General features: G+C 40.5%; 2 protein-coding genes and 1 long non-coding RNA gene across 5 annotated transcripts in view; 1 reads left to right on the top strand and 2 right to left on the bottom strand.

Moving 5' to 3' along the window:
* The window catches only part of LOC131495058 (proline-rich protein HaeIII subfamily 1-like), a 28,056-nt gene extending 26,025 nt beyond the window's left edge, over positions 1-2,031 (bottom strand). The window contains exon 1 of the mRNA XM_058699828.1: positions 2,017-2,031. Coding sequence (XP_058555811.1) covers positions 2,017-2,031 — 15 coding nt within the window. The remainder of the gene's footprint in view (positions 1-2,016) is intronic.
* PCMTD1 (protein-L-isoaspartate (D-aspartate) O-methyltransferase domain containing 1) overlaps positions 1-20,390 on the top strand; it is a 70,864-nt gene that overhangs the window by 25,758 nt on the left and 24,716 nt on the right. For 2 of the 3 annotated variants that reach the window (XM_058699379.1, XM_058699377.1), the window contains exon 2: positions 18,092-18,194. Coding sequence is in view for 1 of the 3 variants with exons in the window: in XM_058699376.1 (XP_058555359.1) it covers positions 6,053-6,359; positions 18,092-18,194 (410 nt within the window). In the remaining 2 variants the exon portion in view is untranslated. Of the gene's footprint in view, positions 1-5,928; positions 6,360-18,091; positions 18,195-20,390 lie in introns of all 3 variants that reach the window. The other variant, XM_058699376.1, reaches the window with a different exon arrangement.
* LOC131494777 (uncharacterized) lies at positions 8,187-8,881 on the bottom strand. Its single transcript, XR_009253593.1, has 2 exons — positions 8,800-8,881; positions 8,187-8,468 (listed from the first exon to the last, which is right to left on the bottom strand). It is a non-coding gene; the product is annotated as an uncharacterized LOC131494777 (long non-coding RNA).

The following is a 20,390-nucleotide window of genomic DNA, read 5'->3' as shown; positions in this document are numbered from 1 at the left end:
TCTATTCTGCCTTGGTCTTTTCTTTTTCTTCGGTTCCTTAGTTTGCTTTTATTGTTTAATGTAGGACTTGACCATTCCCATTTCTTTCTTTTCCATGTTTGGAGAGAATGGCAGGAGTGGGGCGCCAAAAAAATGTGATCAAAGTCACAGAGGTGCCCAGGCATGGACAGACATTCCTGCACAACTAGAACTCAGCTGTCCTCAAATGCGGGTTTGATGCCAAAATGGCAGGGAAATTAGAGCTCTGGGGAACCTTAGGAATCCTAGAATTTAGCCCCTTCATTTCACAGGTGAGGAAATGATGTTCTGGAGAGCTGCCCAGAGCCATACAGCAAAGTTTATCAGTGGGACCAAGGCTAGACCTTAGTCTCTTGACTTGCATTTGGCACTTTTCCGTGATTGAGGTGGAATTATCTCAGAATTAACAAACGACAAACACTTCTGTGACTTAATGCTGCGATGGTTTTTTAATAGTGTTTGCTTGACTCATAAAAAATGAAGTGTATTTCAAGTTAGGGGATTATTATTGAATTATCACAATATTCATTACAGATTTTAACTTACTAACTCTTCACATACACATTAAGTGTGATCCAAAATTCACTGTCCAGCAGTCAGCGGGGGGACTCATTATATTTTGGTGCCTCCATGCGGTGGGACAGCACACCTGGATTTTCGAAGAATTTTTGATGACGTGAAAATGCTTAAGACCTATTTGGCAAAAGTTTGAAGTAATAATATTACTAATTTTGTTAATAAGAAAGCATATATGTGCTTAGAAAGTGAATATTAACAGTGGCTCTTTAAATGTTAGGGTTATGAATCATTTTTATTTTACTTGGTTGTCAAATTTTATGCAAATGCACATATTTTTATAATTGAATCTGTCAACATTATGGAAATGTGATTTATAATAATTCATTTTCCACCCACTTTTAGGAACTGTATGATAAAATGACTTACCTTTGAAGCTCTGTGGTATAAATTGTTAATAATCTCTTTTTTGTTCTTTGATTTTTCTACCATAAACTATTAAGTGTATTTTTATTCCTTCAGAAATTATTTTCTATGTGTCTTTAGATTCATCTGGTCTAATACACACACACACACACACACACACACACACCCTTTATATTCAGCTTGTCAGTTTTGTTCAAATAATGCATGTGCACAATTTAGAAAGCCAAGTGATCCCTTGAAGACAAAGCCTGGCAGTTCATGGCTTCACTCGTTTCTGCCTGGAGACTCACACTCCACAGGGAACATAATGTGTTCAGCTCTTTCATGGTAAGGAAGTTACCTCTGCATTGCTAACTAAGATCATTCTTTTGCTCTTCTTCTTAAATATTTAGACAGCGTTTAGTTTCCGGAATCACAGATGAGGTGTTAGCTCCCATATCCCTCTTTATCTCTTCACCTCTTCCCTCTCATCCTTCCTAGTGTGCTTAAATGACTATTCGCGTTAAATTTTTTTTTGTAATGTTTTTATTCATTTTTGAGAGAGAGGGAGTGAGCAGGAGAGGGCCAGAGGGGGAGACACAGAATCTGAGGCAGGCTCCAGGCTCCGAGCTGCCAGCACAGAGCCCGACGTGGGGCTTGAACTCAGGAACCGAGAGATCATGACCTGAGCTAAAGTCGGATGCTTAACGGACTGAGCCACCCAGGCGCCCCAGCGACTACTCACATTAAATCAGCCACTGTGTTTTCGCTATTCCGACTGTATAAACATTGTCTTCCCCAGACCAAATAACGAATTGTAATTATGTTCTCTTTCTTTTACAGTTTTGGTTTTTCCTTTACATCTTGTTTTAAAATTAGTCATACAATATGTCTCTCATCTCAAAAGCCTTTGCTGGCTCCATTGCCTGTGGGAGGAAGTCCAAGCGCTGTGTGTGTGTGTGTGTGTGTGTGTGGCCTGCAAGCTTCCTTTTTCATGTCTCTTAGTCGTTCTTGCCTCACCAAGCACTGCTTCTATTCCTGCGCTTCAGCTCTGCGCTATTATTTGTAGGGCCTTACCAGGGGCCGGCGCATGGCCTCTTGTCTCCTTGTCTTTTCCACATGTTTTGAATACTTTTCCTTCCTTCTGCCTTCTTGCTTACCCGGTCTTCCACCTTTAGGAAAACTTTCCTGTCCTTTTATTGCGTCCCCGCGTCTGAGCTGAGTGTTCCGTAACGTCCTTGCACGGCTCTGCTTATCCCATTTCACAGTTTTGCATGCCAGCTCTTCTCCAGACTGATCTGTGGTCCCTCACATTTCCTACGATCCTTCAAGGGCCTGAGGTCAAGTACTGGGTTTTTCTATAACATCTGAAAACACCTACTAATGTTTCACAAAACAGCGGGACATGTGGGAGAAATAGCCTTAGGGCATACCACTGAAAACCTGTGCAACTGTATAACCAGGTTACTGACAAAGACGGACAAAGATAATAGCAATCCTCATAAGATTTCTAGCATAGCTAAATCTACTGGGATTTGTACCTGGCATCATAGTCCTTCAGTCTTTCACAGCCTTAAACCCCAGGGTTCATCTTCGTTTTGAAATTTAGGCCCTAGAAGACAGTTTGCTTATGGATATCATTTTATTTATTTTCATATGTCTATTTTCATCACAATTTTAAAATCTGAACCTGGATATAGCCTTAATTCATATGTTGTTTTAATTCAGGGACAGTGTCTTATCATTTTTTTTCATCTGCATTCATAGCTTCCCCAGACCACTTGAAGTAACTGTGACGGCATCTACCTTAGAAGCAGGTCCTCTGTAACTTCAGCTTTTTGCTGAAAGTTTTCGTAAGTTGCTAAGGTGTCTCTGTCATGTGCATAAGCTTGTACCTTGCTGTCACTTCACAGCATGAACATGCAGACCACCATGACTGTTATCTGCACATCCTTACCTTACATCTTGTTTAAGGAAACAGGATGCATTGCGGTGATTGCTCCTCTTATTCCAGAAAACCTTTCCTGATCACCTCCCTCCTGGATACCCTACAGCTTTGTGTTCAGATGTGTTTCTTTCCCATCAGACCAGAGTGTCCTGGAAGTCTGGTTCCGGTCTTGCGCTGCTCCTTCTTGACAAGGTGATGTGTTTCCCAACTTTCCAAGTACCTGCTCTCCGGTCTGTTGCAGTAGATCAGAAACACAGATTACACTGCACTCTCTGAAATGGAAGTGTAATTCTCCTGCCCTTTTAATCTCCCTTCCTTGTTAATGCCTGCGGCTGACTCTGCTGCATCAAGTAGATGTTCTTAAATTAGATTCAGCTCATGGGTTTGTAGGAACTCAGGCTCCTTCTGAAGCTGCATAAAACTTTTCCTTCATTCATTTGTCAATGAGAAGGACCAAAGTATGATCGGATTCTCAAAAGGATCCAGGCTTAAAAAAAAAAAATAAATCACTGGCCGACGGGATAAAGGTCTTAAGGTGATCGAAAGTACCCAGCTGCGTGTAGTTTCTTAAAAGGGTCATCTGCTTTGTCGCTTTAATACCAGCCATTTCCTCAGCCTTTGATTCCCTTAGTCCTTTAACTGTGTTACCCAGTCTGTGCCTTCTTGAGAAAGCTCTCCTGGGTTCCTGGATCCACTTTGCTTTGGGCTCCTGTAGCAGCAGTCACATGCATTGTAGTATCCCAGCCAGGCCTTTACAGATTGTTTCTACTTGAAAGTGGGCAAGGGATCGCCTTCCTCACAGGCTTAGCGTGGCTTTTAACGAGACCATGTGTTTTAACGAAAACACAGAGTACGGTACAGGGTCTGTCAGCAAATGGGAACAGTTCTTACTGGTTTGATTCTTCCTCCTGCCTTTCTCATCACGAGTGAGCACTTCTGTGTAGTGAAGTCAACATTTGTTTGTTTGCTGTGATAAGTTGGGACAGGTTAGAGTCCAGAAGGACCTGAGAAGGATTGGGTCACTCCTTAGCCCTGGAAGCAAACGGAAGGGGAATAGTTTTTCAAACTAGTAAGATGCAGCACTTCGAGGAGAGCCATCAAATGTCTTCAGAGTCACAATTAGGCTTCATAAAGTCCTGCGATAGGTGCCACGCTGGGACTGATGAGCTGCTTCCAGTTCAGCGTAGCCACTTTTTCTTCCATCCCGGGAAGGCATTCACTCTGAGTACCAGGTGAAAAGTTAGCCTACGCCTAGAGGCCGTGTTGTGAAACCCAAAATGAAACAAATCTCTAAATGCTAGAATTTTGCTCAGCGAGTTAAGATGCTTGGGTTAGAAAGGGGTGCCCAAACTAAGACTGTGGAGGGAAGAGCACGTTGACGTCTCCGTGTGCTGCGAAGTCTACTCATTGAGGACGGTGCTGTAAGCCCATGTGTTTTTCCAGTTACTTCTCTTTGGGGTTGTGGGGGCATTGGAGCCAGCCAACTCACTTGTCGAGGTGAGTTTCCGTAAGTTAAATAGTGTGACATGAGTTCACAGTATTTCCTCTGCTCAGAAAGTTTAAGGAGATCACAGGAAAAGACAAAAGAGGACACAGACAGACAGTGGGGACAGGGCCTGGTGAGGAAGCTGTCCCTGGACTATTGGGACAGTTCAGTCACAGAAGTCTGAGAACCCTGAGGAAGCTCGAGGCCTCAGTTGCTCTTGTACTCAAAAGTCAAGGGGCGCCTGGGTGGCTTAGTCGGTTAAGCGTCCGACTTCGGCTCAGGTCACGATCTCACGGTCCGCGAGTTCGAGCCCCGCGTCGGGCTCTGGGCTGACGGCTCGGAGCCTGGAGCCTGCTTCCGATTCTGTGTCTCCCTCTCTCTCTGCCCCTCCCCTGTTCATGCTCTGTCTCTCTCTCTCTCAAAAATAAATAAACGTTAAAAAAATAAAAAAATAAAAAATAAAAGTCAAGAGTGAGGGTACGGCCCTGCCAGGGTCGGCTGTCAAAACTCTTGTTTTTGGCTATGGGCATTTCATTTCTCACTTTCCCTCCCGTGACTTATTAATTCAGAAATTAGTTGTTACGTGAAATTAATTTATTAACCGTAGTTGAATCAAAGATTAAATTGTGTATCATGATGATGTGTTAAAATTCTCAGTTTATCAAGTTGCACTTATGTTTTCATTTGAAGATGCTGAAATTTTTAGTTGAAGTTTATTGTACCTGAGTGTAACATGTTCTGGTGCTTATGCTATTAAAGTTTTTAATAAAATTGTGGTCTCCTTATTTATCACCACAGGGTTTACCAAATAAAACACTTTAACACACATATGTTTGTGTGTGGGTGTGTGTATTTTAAACGTGTGGGAGTTTGTTTTCAAGTGGGTTTGTTTTGTTTTGTTTTTGTATTCAGTGTTTGGGTAATTATGTTGCTTTGTGTTAACATTTTGAATTTATGTGGTGCACTGAAGATTTTTAGCATTTAGGTGGTAGTGGAGTTTTAAGTTTAGGAAGTTTTAAGTCAGTGAAGTAATTCATGCATGTTAAACTAGACTCACGATACTCCGAAGGCTGCCTGCCTTAATGATTAAGAGCGTGGTTTCTGGAGTCGGAAAGACCTGGAACTGTGTCCCAGAATTGTCGCTTTCTAGACCAGCTCTGTTCAGTGTGGCAGCTACTGGCCACACGCAGCTGTTAAGCACTTGAAGTGTGGCTGGGGTGCCTGACTGATTTTTACATTGTATTTAATTTTACTTAATTTAGGTCTAAATAGCCACCTGTGACTAATGGCTACCATATTTGGCCTTTCAGTATGAGGTGACTTAACTCTTCAGTGTCCAAGATTTGCCACAGGTACAGAAGAGATCGAACTTAAGCTACCTTTTGTGGTTGTTATAAGAGTAAATAATAATCTTGAGGAACTTAACCCTATGTCTGGAACAAAATATATCCTTGAAAAATGGTAGTTATGATGACTATTATATATTTACTAAACTGGAATTACTTTTCCTTTGAGCATTAATTTAAACCTGTTTATTTTTATTCTTCCCTTTCAGGATTAATTTATTTTTGGAAATCAAGTGCAATTTTAAAGGGAAAACAAACCACACTCCATTATTGGAAGCCATTTCTGCTAATTTTATTACATTTTAAAATTTATGATTTGATTTGAATACTATCATGGGAGGAGCTGTGAGTGCTGGGGAAGATAATGATGACTTAATTGATAACTTAAAAGAAGCTCAGTATATCCGCACTGAAAGAGTGGAGCAAGCCTTCAGAGCGATTGATCGCGGAGATTACTATTTGGAAGGCTACCGAGACAATGCGTACAAAGACTTAGCCTGGAAGCATGGCAACATACACTTGTCAGCACCTTGCATTTATTCTGAAGTTATGGAAGCGTTGAAACTTCAACCAGGATTGTCTTTTCTTAACCTGGGAAGTGGAACCGGATATTTAAGTACAATGGTGGGCTTAATTTTAGGTAATTTTATTTTTGTGAAATTTTATTTTAAAAAGTAAGCTGAGTTTGTATAACTGTTTATGATTTCCAGGGTTTGTAAATTTGTATACGTTTGAATGTATATACTCAATAGAGTAGTTCTCCTCCTTACTTGAGTGTGGAAACACAAGGCGGTAGCAGTCTTTTCTTCGTCTCAGCCCTGACCCTGAGAGGCAGCATGTGCATTTCATCCTAGACTGAAGAAGTCCTCGGAAGTGTTTTTCATCCCCCGGTCATCGTCTGTTCAATATCGGACAGCCGGTAGGCAGAGAGCTCAGGAGTCTCGTGTAATCTATTTCAGGTGAAGGGCTGTGATTGGCGGCTGGCGTAGAGTTTCGTGGTCCTCTGTGTCCCATTTTAAAGGGAAGGGTGCCAGGTTTCTGATAGAGACACGGGAGTGGGTGTAGAGGGGGTGTAGAGTATATACATGGCACTGGTGAGGCCAAGGAAGGGATTGGAGAAAGAAAGTACATGTCAGTAAGCTTGCGGAGGACATGCTGTCTGTTCCGTCAGGCGTTGTTCGTGGTGTAATTATACAGCAGTGATCCAGAGGAACAGATCTCTGCCTTTGGGAAGCTGGCTGGGTGGTGGTGAAAGCACTTTACGTAGAGTACCTCACTTAATGATCCTAATCATCCTGTGATGTACGTACCGTTAGGATCCTGCGTATAAAGGTGAGTAAACTGAGGCACAGAGAGGTTGACTGACTTGCCTCAAGTCACATGGCTGTGAAGTGACACCTGGGAAAGACAGAATGTGGGTCGAAAAAACACGGATGGAGGAAAATATGCTCTGAGACATGATGTTGATGGAAACAGCCATTATTTTTACCAAGTGCTGCTACGTGACAAACATTGAGGTAGAACACCAAGGCCTGTCACGTAGACTCTTGCCCTGGAGTTCACAGACTGATGAGAGTGGAGAGACTTGAGAAAATCAGCAGTTTTCATCCAGTGTGATACATGCTATCGTTGAGGCATGTGCTCAAGTTGTAGTGATGAGACGGTGATTTAAAATTCATTCTGAAGTGATGGAGAACCATTGAAGGATTTTGAATAGAGAAATGAGTATACTCTCGTAGGGGGAGTCTGTGTCTCAGGGTGTGGGACAGTCCTGGTTTATCCCTGTTGTCCTTGCATCAGTATTTATAATGTCCTTTTCTTTCCTGAACTGCCCTAGTTTGGGCAGCCAATTATGTAGTCCCATTAAATGACTTTCAAGGCATTTTCAGGCCTGAAATCCTCCTTTCTTACACACTGACTGGCTCCTTACTTTCTCTCCTAGTCCTGGAACCTGCAATCCAGCTCATAAAAAAACAACTGAGTCAGTTCGTGATACATGATACAATCTAATAAATAAAACATTCTGTTTTATCCCACAACCGATGAGTATGTTTTTGATACGGGATGGTATGTTAAAAAATGGTGGCAAATTATTAATTTTTACCAACAAAGAAGTTTAGCAGCTTACATTTAAAATTGGTATTCCTGCCCTTCCTGAGACAGGACTTTCTCAGCAGGTTGGGGACCCTGACCTTTTTGAAACAGTGCATTTTTTGGCCAGCTCTGGCAGCTTTAGGCTGGAGTCTAGGCCTCACAGCCTGTCTGGCCAGTTTCAGAGCACCTGTTACCCTCTCTTCCACTTCTCTAGCCCTGTCAGCTGGCTCCTGCTGACGGAGGTCAGTCGTAGCGCAAGGGCTGGGGGGAAGGCAGGTCATAACTAGTTAGCAACCTTGCTAGCAGTGAGATTGCCCTCTTGAACTCTACTCAGTCTCCTCTCCAGGAGATTCATTTCCTGTGGCCAGATAGATGCATCTGTAGGCTGACCTCAAGCTTTATTGTGTCTTGAATGCCTACATCCATACCAGAGGGCAGTGTGGAGAAACAGACCCCCGTGTAAGTGATCCACGGTGCACTAGATGTTTTCCTCCTGTTACAAGGCTCCAGGGTGTCATGGTCTTTAGTTACATGTATGACGATGGTTACTGGACATTATGCCAGGATTTATCTGTGTCTGACAGAGTCAAGGCCAAGATAAAGTTCTTCGTGTTTTGATGTGGAATAGTCCTCTGGTGACGAAGATAAAAGCACTCTAAAGAAGGAAAGGCAGAAAGCAGAGTCTGTAAAACAATGATTATAGCTAATAAACCTTGGATTGGTCTAGCTTCTGAGGAAGCCTAATCTTTTTACCCCTGCCTCTCCGTTTTTGGTTTGCTTTGTGAGTGCTTTAAGCCAGGACAATGGAACTAAAGAAAGTCGCTTCTACGTGCCCTGTCATTAACCCGAGCATGGCGAGTCGGATTTGGGTCCGTTGCTTCACAGTGACCTTATTACCAGAAGCTCTGTCCTTATTAAGTAACTAACATCACGGCTCTGAGCCATGCTTCTCTCCCGGTCACAAGATGAGGGTGACAGGTGCTCACCATAGGCAGTGGTTCTCCTCCGAGGACACACCGAGCTTGATCTGGAGGAGTCCTGGCTGGCGCCTGGAGAGGGCGGTGCCTGTGGCTTGGTAAATACAGATGAGAAAAACGCTCGTTGAGGAATTTCCACCGCCACTCTAGAAACACACCTGTAGTACGTAGGCTACAATCTGGCGAGAGCTTTTGTTCAGTGAGCGGAAGTTAGGTTTTCTTAATATCAGCAAATTTCTCGTGGCTGAAGCAGTTGTTCGTAAGTGGAATGTGTTTTTGCTCCAGACGTGGAGAACGGATCACTCCGGCTCCTAATGTGCCTCACTTAGACAACTTATTTCACATTAAAGATAAATTCTTATTCCTCTGGCTTTTCCTGAAGTCTTCTGAGAACTAAAGACTGACACAAAGAATCAAGTACTGATTCCTCCTCTCAGTGCTGTCTTTTTGATACCTATGGAATCCCACTGAAAAGCAGGGTGCAAGAAAAGGGCTCCCAAGTCCTCAGTTTCCCAGAGTTGAGTTATAAGTATCAGATCTATGAAGGCAGATCGATCCTATGATCTTTCTAATTCAGGTGGGGGTGGTTCTCCATTCCGATCCTCTTTGCTTAGGTATTCCCTCCAATTTTCTTACATAACCCACGATGTAAAAGCTATAGCTTTCGTACGAAACTTAAAATATCGGGGTTCATCCAACTTAATGTTTTCCTCGCCTAGTTCCTGAGTTAATAGAAGTGACTGCAGCAACGGCCAGAATCATTCCAATGCTGTGTTTGCCACTACCTCAGCTTACAGTACTACTTCTTAAAGGTAAAACAGTTGGCCAGCTTATGTGCTTTACAGGCAACTTCCTGCCCACACTGTATCGCCCAGTTGCTGATGAGTTAGGCTGCGTGTTGCTGTCACGTCTCTGTACTCTTTTTCTGTTTACCAGAGGACATTGAATGGTCCTCCTTCAACTGCCGTGAGAGATGCTCCAGTATTAGCTTTCATGTCAGCCCCCTTCTCTCTTTGATGAGGTATCATTCACATTACCCCATTTTAAGTGTACAGTGAGTTTTAGTAAATTTGCAGTTATGCAAACAGTATCATAGTCCAATTTGAGAATACTTCTATCACCCCCAAACATCCCCCATTCCCAGTTGAATCCACTTCCTGTCCCCACCGCAGCCCCTGGCAACCATTCGTCTACATTGTTTCTATAGATTGTCTTTTCTGTACATTTCATATAGGTAGAATTCTACAACATATGGTCTTTTGTGTATGTTTTCACTTGTCCTTATGTTTTCAAGGCTGTAGCATGTATTAGTACCTCATTCCTCTTTTATGGTTGAATAATACATTATTACATGGGCATACCACATTTGTCCATTCACCACTTAATGGACATTTGGGTTACCGCTTTTTAGCGGTTAGGATCGATACGGTCACGAACATTCACATGGTGCAGATCTTTGGGCATCCGTTTTCATTTCTCTTGAGTGGATTCCTAGAAGTGGAATTGCTGGGCTCTATGGTAAATTTGTTTAACGTTTAAGGAAATTGTCAAAGCGTTTTCTAGAAAAGTGGCTGCACCATTTTCTATTCCCACAATGTACGAGGTTCTGGTTTCTTCGCTTCCTCACTGATGCTTGTGTGGTGTTTTGTTTTCTTTTTGTAATAGTATCATAGTAGGTATAAACTAGTATCTCACTGTGGTTTTAACTTGTACTTCTGTAGTGACAAATGATGTGGAGGAGAATCTATTCCTGTGTTTTTTTAGTCGTACCCATGTTTTTAGTTAAATGTCTTCACATCTTTTCCCCATTTTTTAATTAAGCTGTTGGGTGTTCTTATTGACGTCTAAGTGTTCTTTATACAGTTTGGATACAAACGCTTTATCAGAAATAGGGTCTTCAAATATTTTTTTTCATGCTCTTTTAAGCACCTCTTTTAGGAATCTATTTTGGCTCACTTTAAGCCAGAGATGAATCAGGGAAATCCAGAGTGGTCTTCAGCCCCCACCCCCCATTCTTTTTGATAAGACAAAACACATTCTGCAGGTTCTTAGTGTTTGCTTTAGAATATATTTTGTATTAAACCAAACCTCAGTTATTCCTCTATCCACCCCATCCCCCCGCCCTTTTTGTGTGAGGATTGGTTTTTTTTTCTTTTTCTTTTTTTTTTTTTTTTTTTTCTTTTTTTCTTTTTAGGAGTTACAGAGGCTCTTGGCATGTGCTTTATTTTGGGCTCTGAGCAAATCTGTTTTGAAAAGAACCATTTATTTCATTTAGGCTACTCATATTTTCTGAATTCAGTAAAACTCATCGCTGTTTGAACTGTTCCTTCTTTGTCCCAGTTAGGCTTCTGTGCATCTTCTGCCCACATACCCTGTCTTGAGCTGCCGTCACTAGTCTATATTTTAGGGCTCTTCCCTGTTTTCACTTATGGTTGTGGAGTGGAAGTCATTACTAATCTCAACCATCTCTCATTTTTACTCCCTCTAAAAATCAATACCCAGGTGATTTTGTGTTTATGGAATATTACTGCTAATTATTATAGGGCAACAAATAGTAATAAAAACATCAAATATTAGGAAACTACAGATTTTTAGAAATTTTACAAAGTTTTCATAGTAATTTCTGGTTATATTTCCTCATACTGTTCTTCAGAGTTCTAAGGCAGTCCCCTTGGTGTGAAAAATCTTAGGTTGTTCTTGCACATCTTGAGTTTGTATTTATCTTCAGGATCAACTCTCCCCAACTCAGATTGTCTTTGTTTTACAGTTAGTTGCTCCCTATTATTTGTGAATTTGCTACTTAAAATTTATTTGTAACTCTCAGATCAGTACTTGGTGGCTTTTGAGGTCATTTGTGCACGAGAGCGGAGGCGTGAACACTTTGGGTCACTCTGCATGTTCCTCGCTGGGGTGGACGGGGGACAGCTGTGCCTTCTTGTCACAGCTGGCTTTTAGAGGAGCCTAGCAGATGAAGACAGAAGGGGACAGTGCAGCACAAGCAGCTCCTCTGGTTCTGGAGCCCGTGTTTGGCCCCTCCTGGGATGCTCTCGGGCAAACATCTCTTAATAGTTCAGAAGCTCGTTTTCGCTTTTGTAAAATAAAGCGAACAAGCAGGTTGAGTTTTTAGGTTTTAAGATTATTATGTGTTTGAGGTATGTGTGCGTGTGTACGTGTCTCCCCTACTAGAGTGGTTCGGCACTTGGTAATTCAGTGTTTGCTGAACTTTATAGAACATAAACTACCGTAAGTTAGGAGTGTCAACCCTGTGTTTCGGAAGATTACTTAAGCTTTCCGAATTTGTCTCTTTATGTGTAAAGTAACTTGTGAAGACCTCACAGGGTAGGAGCTGGTGCCTATTCCCTTCCTCTCCTCGTACAGTTTTCCCTGAGTGGACTTGGTCGGTTGGACTGAGCACGTAGATGAGAGCCAGAGATCGGCTCGAGTCAGCAGGGCTACTTGGCCTGCTGGAGTTCCTGATCCCTTCTAGAACCTGTCTTAACATTCTCTTGGAGTGTGGCTTCTGCAGGGGTCGGCTCAGCCACCCTCCCACACCTTTGGCATTCAAGGATTCTTTCCCTGGATTTCAAGTCTCTTTCCACTGCCTTTGTGAACACTTTTCCGTCCTGTTAGGGAAGCTGATTTGGCTTTGGCTAGCGAAGGGTGAAGGGTGGATCTTTTCTTCTGTCTTCAGGTAACATCCATATACAGAGGATTCACCGGTTTCTAGCACCAAGGCCTGGCCCGTCTCCTGAACCGGGGACACTCTTGATCTTCCGGGCTGGGCCAACACACTGGATGCTAAATACATGGTGCTTAGGGCGCATCTCTTCAGTGTGCACAAGATTCCGGAAGTGTAGCCTGTTTCCGGCTCGGGTCACCGTCTCTTACTCTGTCCCACACGAGGCAAACAGTTCACGTTTTCTTCTTCCTGTTGTTGCTCATTCTGGTGAGAGGTAGCTTTTTATTTTCTACCCCAAATTCTTCCAGGTGGAAACCTGGACATCAGACTCTCTTCGCTCTTTCATCAGTTTTTGTGGAATGGGTAACATACTGGTAGGGTTAAAAAATGCCCAGCGAATCGAAAGGTATACTCGAAAAGGTTTTCCATTTCTCTCCATTTTGTCTAGTTGGCGGGTCCCCACTTCAAGAATAACTTCATAGAGTTGGGGACACCTCTACTTTTGCATGATACTCACATGATTATACGGATAATAGCTGACTTGAAGTCATAATCTCCTTCGGTACATGAAGGAAAGTATGTATTGCATTTTAGAAGATTCCCATCATAGCTAACGTTAACAGACTTCTTTTGAATGGAATGTCCTTCCCTCAGTCTTCCTTGGAGTGCCTCGTTCTGCGGTGGTAACAGATAAAATAGATTTGCCGTATACTTAATGCCTTTTGCCAGTATACTTGATATTTAAATTAAGACATGAAAAATACACATTTTAGGTTTTGTGTACATCATTTGCTTCAGTCCGAGTTGTGAGCCTTTTAAGTTTGGGAGCGTAGGTACATTTTTGTACTTTTTTATTCCTTCAAAGGTATTTGTTATATTCAACACTGTGGTGGCTGCTGAGGATCCAGCAGAAAACGAGACCCATCGTGTACACTTGAAATTGTGCTTCTCATTTCTGAACTAGCAGTAGAAGCATTGTTGTCAGTTTCACCGGCCCATTCTTCATTTAGTTCACTGTTTGTTGTGTGAATTGGTCACCATGCTGGCCCCAGTGTATCTTCAGGTATTTCACAAATATGCAGTGCAGTGAAAGAGCTGCTGAAAATCGCTTCCAGGGGAAATGATTACATCAAAGAGAATTTAGATCAAGTGTGAAGCTGTTTAAATTAACTTTTAAAACTGTTTTTTGTAGGTGAGCACGTTTTATTCTCAGTTGATTGAATTTACTCTGGTCGAAACCTAATCTCTATTTGAATGTTCCACCGTAGATGTGTGAGATAGTCCTAAGTTGCTGTGAACATAGTAGAATTGAGTGTATTCTTAGCCTGCTGGGCGGAAACATGTAAATGATCTGATTGTGACGTCTGGTTTTGGACATGTAGTTTACTTAAGGGCTCGGATCTATTTTCTGTAACTGTTCAAGCCAACGTGTTCAGATTTTGTGTAAACATACATCTAAAATTCAAGTGTAATAAAGAAAAATAGCACTTAGAAATCCGCCGTCAGCCGAGAGGAGCTCGAGGGGCTGGAGCTGGAACTTCCTGGAAAATTTTCAAGATTTGCTTCATGAAGCCTTTCCTAAACCTACAGAGCAGAGAACCAAGTCTAGTCTAGTCTTGGGTAGATCCAGCTAGCTTCAGAATGGTTATGTGAATGTGGCAGGACTCAGTAAACATTTGACCCTGTTTTTCTTTAACGTGCTCTTTTTGTACAAAAATGTATGGGAAAACCATAAGAAATTGTTATCTTAAGTGGCAATATGTGAGATCAATTTCTTTTTTATCTAGTTAACGATTACTTAATCTTTTGCGGATTCCTTTTACTTCCCTTTCCTTTATGTACCTTTGCACTATTTATGTCTCTTTGTTATACCCCAAGATGTTTACAGAGAGAATGAAACCTGTTCTCTTACCTGTTACTGTCTCTGAATTCTTACAAAGTTGCTTATAAATCTTCCCCCAATGCTTTATTTTATACAACTAAAATTAGTAATAAAATATCATTGGAACTTATTAAAAGATGTTTTTACATTATATATTTCAGTTGTTATTGAGAAACTTTATACTGGTTTCATAGAACTCAAGTACCTGATTCACCTGCTCCCTCTTGTGGTAAATACTTAGTTTTATCCAACATGCTTTTATTGGTAACACTTTACCAATGAGGATAGAGGTTTGGATAGTCCAAAGAGATTTTAAAAATCAGGAGGATGTGGCTAGTGTGCTCAGCCTGGACTGTGTTTAAGGTTATCTGTAGGGCCTAGGCCACACCCTGAGAGATTCCCTTGGTCTGTCTGGGGTGGGAACCAAGCATTTACAGTTTAATTTTTTTTTAAATTTTTTTAAAATGTTCATTTATTTTTGAGGGAGAGAAAGAGTGTGAGCGGGGGAGGAGCAGAGAGAGAGGGAGACACAGACTCCGAAGCGGGCTCCAGGCTCAGAGCTATCAGCACAGAGCCCGATGCAGGGCTCGAACTCACAAACCATGAGATCATGACCTGAGCCCAAGTCGGACACTCAACCGACTGAGCCACCCAGGAGCCCCTAGGTTTTCCTAATCGCTATTTGTCTTAAGTAAACTTTGATTTCTGTGTATATTTCTATTTTTTCTTCAATGTTTAGCTATTAGAGATAATGGTCAACTGTTAGTACTTTTATTTTTTTAATATGTAATACAAAAAAATGAAACCGTTAGCATTTACAGAAAAACCTCTTCACATTGGCAAATACAGAATAGAATTGGTAACTACTGAATACAAAGTTACATTTATACTTTATCTCTTAGATGGTGCTAGAAAGTGTTGACACTTCTTTTGGGTACTGTTTCATTTTTTCCCTTGTACCTTTCTGTTAGAATTCTTTTATTAATTTGAAAATCTGAAGACTATTTTTTGGTGATCTCTTTGACTAGCCCATTATTTTCTGATAAAAAGTTATATGTATGGGTATAGTCTGGACACTTTAGACCAAAGGGTGTAATGACGGACATGTCTCCTTCCCACCCTAGGTCTCTGAGGCCCTTTCCTTGGAAGTAGCTGTGTCTGTGTTCTTAGTTTTCTAGGTTTTATTTTCTGTTCTATTTAATGCCTGTGTCAAATATGAGTTGTAATAAACAGCATCACACTACATTTTTATCATATATTTAAAATGTTCCAGTTGTATTTTACATTCTAAATAAATGAGATATTGGCAACATTGCTATTTAAGTTCTGTCTTTTATTAATGAATTCTCTTAAATTTATTATTTTTAATATGTTAATTATACAGCTTAATAGTGATAAGGATATGTTTCCATGTTACTTACATTTCGTTCATTAAAAAATCATAAATGGTGTATTTGCACTAGAAGTTAATACATAATATATTCTGCACGTCTGTTTACGGTATGGTCAAACCCTTTATATATTAATGAAATTGTTTTTATACCCAGGTAATGTGAAAAACAAGTTATGTGAAAAACGTCCTTAAGAAATGTTCTAACTGAACTTTAACCTTATTTCCAAAAGTTGCCACTTTGGTTTTAGACAATAAGCAGAAAGCAAGGAAAGAAAAAAGAGACTTTTAAGTGATGAACCACCTGTGTAGTCCCTTTGAAATAGAACTCAAGGTCAGACTCCCTCTCTTAAGAAAGCAGTGTGAAATACTGAATAGAAGCCTTGATTTCCAGATTCTTTGCATGATACCTTTATTATGTAGCTTATGCATTTGGTCTTAAAGGAAACTTCAGATTCTAGCAATATGGATGTTTTCCATTGATTTCTTATCCATGTAGCCCGGGTTTGGTCTGGTCTTATAAGAATAGTTGATTACTATAGCTAGATTCTTAATGAATAATGAAAATATGGAAGTCTTTGTTTTACATTAAATGGATCACCTAGGAATTTATCTCCTAGAACAGTATTTTCCTCAATATGTGCATAATGTTAAGTAATTATGAGTTGAGTTTTTTTAGTGAGGAAAACTTTATTCAGTGTTTCCTAGCATTCTTTGTTTCCTTATGGAAATTCAAGTTATTAAAGTATTCAGATTCAATATAAAAAAGAGATGTCCCCATGTGTTCTCTGAGGTTTTTTTTTTTTTTCTTTGCCGCTTTTATTTTTGAAGACAGGTTATTTTTGTTTATGATAATAATCAGGAATTACAAGAAGTCTAAAATGATACCAAATAGGATGTTCCAGTTTTCAGACGACCCAACTGTTTGACTGTAAGGAGACAAAAACAGAACATTTAAGATTGCATCAATCAGCATAACTTACTTTAAAAGTATGAAAACACTGCAAAGGGAGTTAATTCTACCCGTTGTGTTTTGATGGATCATGTACCTTTTTACCCGTATCTGAATACATTTTTCAAGTATAACCGTTTTTTTTAAATCATATTAAATGGAATATGATAGAAATACAGTAGGTTAAAGCATTATCTGATTTTGGCTTGAAGATAGTATCCAAACATTTTGGTTTAATTTTTCTAGTTTCGGTAGTTTGTAGATCATACATCATTTTTTTCAGGTGCCCTCTGAACATTCAAACATGATAATTGATGACTGATTTTTCTTGTTTAAAAAATCTTAGAGGTCAGTAGAACTCCACTATGTATTGTATTTTAATGACATTCAGTAGGGGGTATATCCAGTTAATTAGTTCCTAAGATACAAGATACAAAAAAGAAGTACGCATAAGATAGGGAAGATACATACACGTATTTTTTTCCTAGAAGACCAATTTCAAAATAAAAATATAACTAAAGTATAGAGTAGAAAACTCTGTCTCAGTTTTGGAAGTTCAAAAGCACGTAGCCTACCCAGATGAGATTGTGTCTTACTGTCCTGTGTGTCACGGGGCAGGCGGTAATGCACCCAGTAGCTTTGGGAGATGAGAATTCGGTTGCCGGTATTTTGTGACTGTCCCAGGGCGCCCTCCCAGTACCATCTCCTGGGGCTCAGAAAGCTCTCCTTTTCTTCATTCCTAGAATGTCACTCCTCCCTGGCTGTGGGTAGAAAGAAATGCTAAGTGAAGTGTGAGACACCGGAACAGAAGAGTAAAATCGGCTGTGCAGTCCTGCCGTCTGGTGGCCACATTCTGCTAGACGTGGGGAGCTCCGGAAGGCATAGAGTGTAGGAACTTAGCATATAGTGGGATGTGTGAGACATTTATAGAATAGCCACGTTAGCCCCTGGTGTCAGGCACTTTAGAATTACCCAGTTTTTAACAAGTGATAAATGAAAATGTAATGGTGAAGAACTCAAAACTTTAGATAAGAATATGATTATTTCTTAGTCAACATTGTCCTGACAGATGGGCTGCTCTCGAGAGAACTCTCTATAACTTAGTCTTTGTTTTTCTTTCTTTCCTTCCTTCCTTCCTTCCTTCCTTTTTCTTTTTTCTTTCTTCCTTTCTTTTTCTTTTTTCTTTTTTTCTTTCAAAGCCATGGAAACAGATTTTCGATTCAGCTTTTTAAATCTGGCTAGCAGACATTCACATATTCAAGCCTTTTAAATGCCCCTGTGGTAGAAAAGTGAGCTGAAGTTAAAAGAACTCTGTAAAGACATATTACTATGCATATATGTGTGTGTATTTATAAATATATATATCTTATAAAAATGCTGCTGCTGCTACAATTGCAGGTCCTTTTGGAATAAATCATGGGATTGAGCTTCATTCAGATGTGGTGGAATATGCCAAGGAAAAACTGGAGAGCTTCATCAAAAATAGTGACAGCTTTGACAAGTAAGTATTCACATCTATAGTTTTGATTTGAAAGCAGTTGATAAGCAGCTAAATATGACATGTCTGTTCCTCAGTGCTGTTCATCGATCCTGAATTGCTCCACTGAATGCACCAGAAATCAGTGTGGTATAAAATGACTGAAAAAATTAAGTTAGAGAAGTCACGCGATAATTTTTGTTCTGTGTGACTGTAAATTATAAATAAATGCAAAGTAACTTTTGTAATCATTACTATCCCTGTATCCGTCAGTGATGGATACAGGGATAGTAATGGCGGTAGGGTTACGTTCCATTCATTCAAAATCATACAAGCACCTTTTCTGGCGTTAGAAAATACTGTTCTGGAACTGATTTTATACCTTTGGAGCAGTAATTTAAGAGTTCTGCCCTCTTTAACATAGGGTGATACCTGTTAGCATACAAAGGACTTTTTTTTTTTTTTTTTTTTTTAAACATTTGTTGATTTTTGAGAGACAGAGAGAGACAGAGCACTAGTGGGGGAGGGGCAGAGAGAGAGGGAGACACAGAATCTGAAGCAGGCTCCAGGCTCTGAGCTGTCAGCACAGAGCCCCATGCAAGGCCCTAAATCACGAAGCACGAGATCATGACCCGAGCCGAAGTCGGACACTTAGCCAACTGAGCGCCACCCAGGTGCCCCCGAAGGACTATCTTAAAAACACTCAATTACCTTGTAATATAACTAGAGTTAATTATCATAGAAATATATTGATCTATTTTGTGATAAGGTTGTGTTGAAGCCATTGCTTTGTAAAACATTGTTTTGAACTCGGACTTGCCCTTAGAAAGTGCAGACTTTGGTCCTTCGCCTGGCAGGGGAGTCTTCTCAGTGTGCAGTGTTCCTAAAATTCAGCAATGATAGCGCTACGGGGCAAGGGTGTCTTATGCTGAAGTGCACGAACTCTGCGAAATTGTGTAAAACGTGATGGCATATCTTCCAACTAGTCATATTTTCCAAGAAAGCCTTAAAAAGCTTAGAACACTAGCTTAGAACAAGGTCACCTTCTCTTGCAAAGTTTTAGTACAAAGCCAGAGTTCTAACTCTGCTTGTCGGGAGTGGGCCTTCCCCACTCATCTCTAGACCCTGGCCACGACCACGGAGGTGAGAAACTTGGGAGTCTGAGTCAGGGCTGAGGGCTTTTTTCTAAGAGAGTTTCAGCCCCGGGACAGTGCATGAAGGAAGCGGAGAAGGCCCTGCGAATGTCTGCCAGAGTGTTTTTTCCTTTTTCCTCCCCTTCTCTGCCCCTCCTCTCCGTCCCCCTGCTCTTCGCTTTTTCTCCCCTTGCCTTTGCCAGTGTGTATCTATCTGTCCTCTGGCAAGTGGCACTTGATTGGTTGACGAATAGAAAACGGATACGCTGCTGCAAATCCTCAGTGAAGGGGAGTCTTCTGTCTGGCTGTGGTTGTAATCGGGTTATGAGAGACCTCAGGCGGGCAGGCTCGAGTGAACTGGAACGTGTTCAGGTTTATTTTGTCCTATAGTTAATTCCATGTATTTGAGCAAGCCATTTGAAATTTCTGTGTCAATTTGGGGAACACCATCCTTTGTCTTATTTATGCTTGTCTTTATAAGTAGTGAAAATTTAAATCACATTGGAATCATTTTTCAAGTGCTTACCGTGTTGGTTCATATTCTGTTTCCAAGAATAACATATTGTTTGACAGAAAAAAAAAATAGTTTTTAGCCGAAGTTATTTTATAGGAAATTGGAATTCAGTTTTACCGTCCTTTTGTGTCTTATCATTTCTGTCTGCTTATTTGTAACATGTTAAATGCTTAAGATGTGGACAGGAATATTTTTTATATTGTTTATTAAAACTATAGAATTTTGTTGCATTTATTGGATTCCTATTTTATGTGTTTTTTGTTGTTGAAACAGTATACACAAAAGGACCTTTTGAATACCTTTGAACTTAGAAAATACAGAAGTACTATTAGTAAAAGCCAGTGTTTAAGTTCTGCCATGAAGTCTAGTATTACTAGATAGTAATCCATTTCCAACAGAATGCACTCAAGGATGAACCTTGAATCCCTGAAGCATCTCTATACAGGTATCTATGGAGCTCAAGTTTAGTGCTGACAACTAGGCCTGGGAAACAATAAAATATGTTATTATTTAAAGCATTTCTATGTTGATGTAATTTAAATATCAAATAATCCGTAACAGAGAAGTTCGAAG

This window comes from Neofelis nebulosa, chromosome 14 (assembly GCF_028018385.1).
Source record: "Neofelis nebulosa isolate mNeoNeb1 chromosome 14, mNeoNeb1.pri, whole genome shotgun sequence".
NCBI lineage: Eukaryota > Metazoa > Chordata > Mammalia > Carnivora > Felidae > Neofelis > Neofelis nebulosa.
This window is presented reverse-complemented; position numbering and strand designations above follow the sequence as displayed.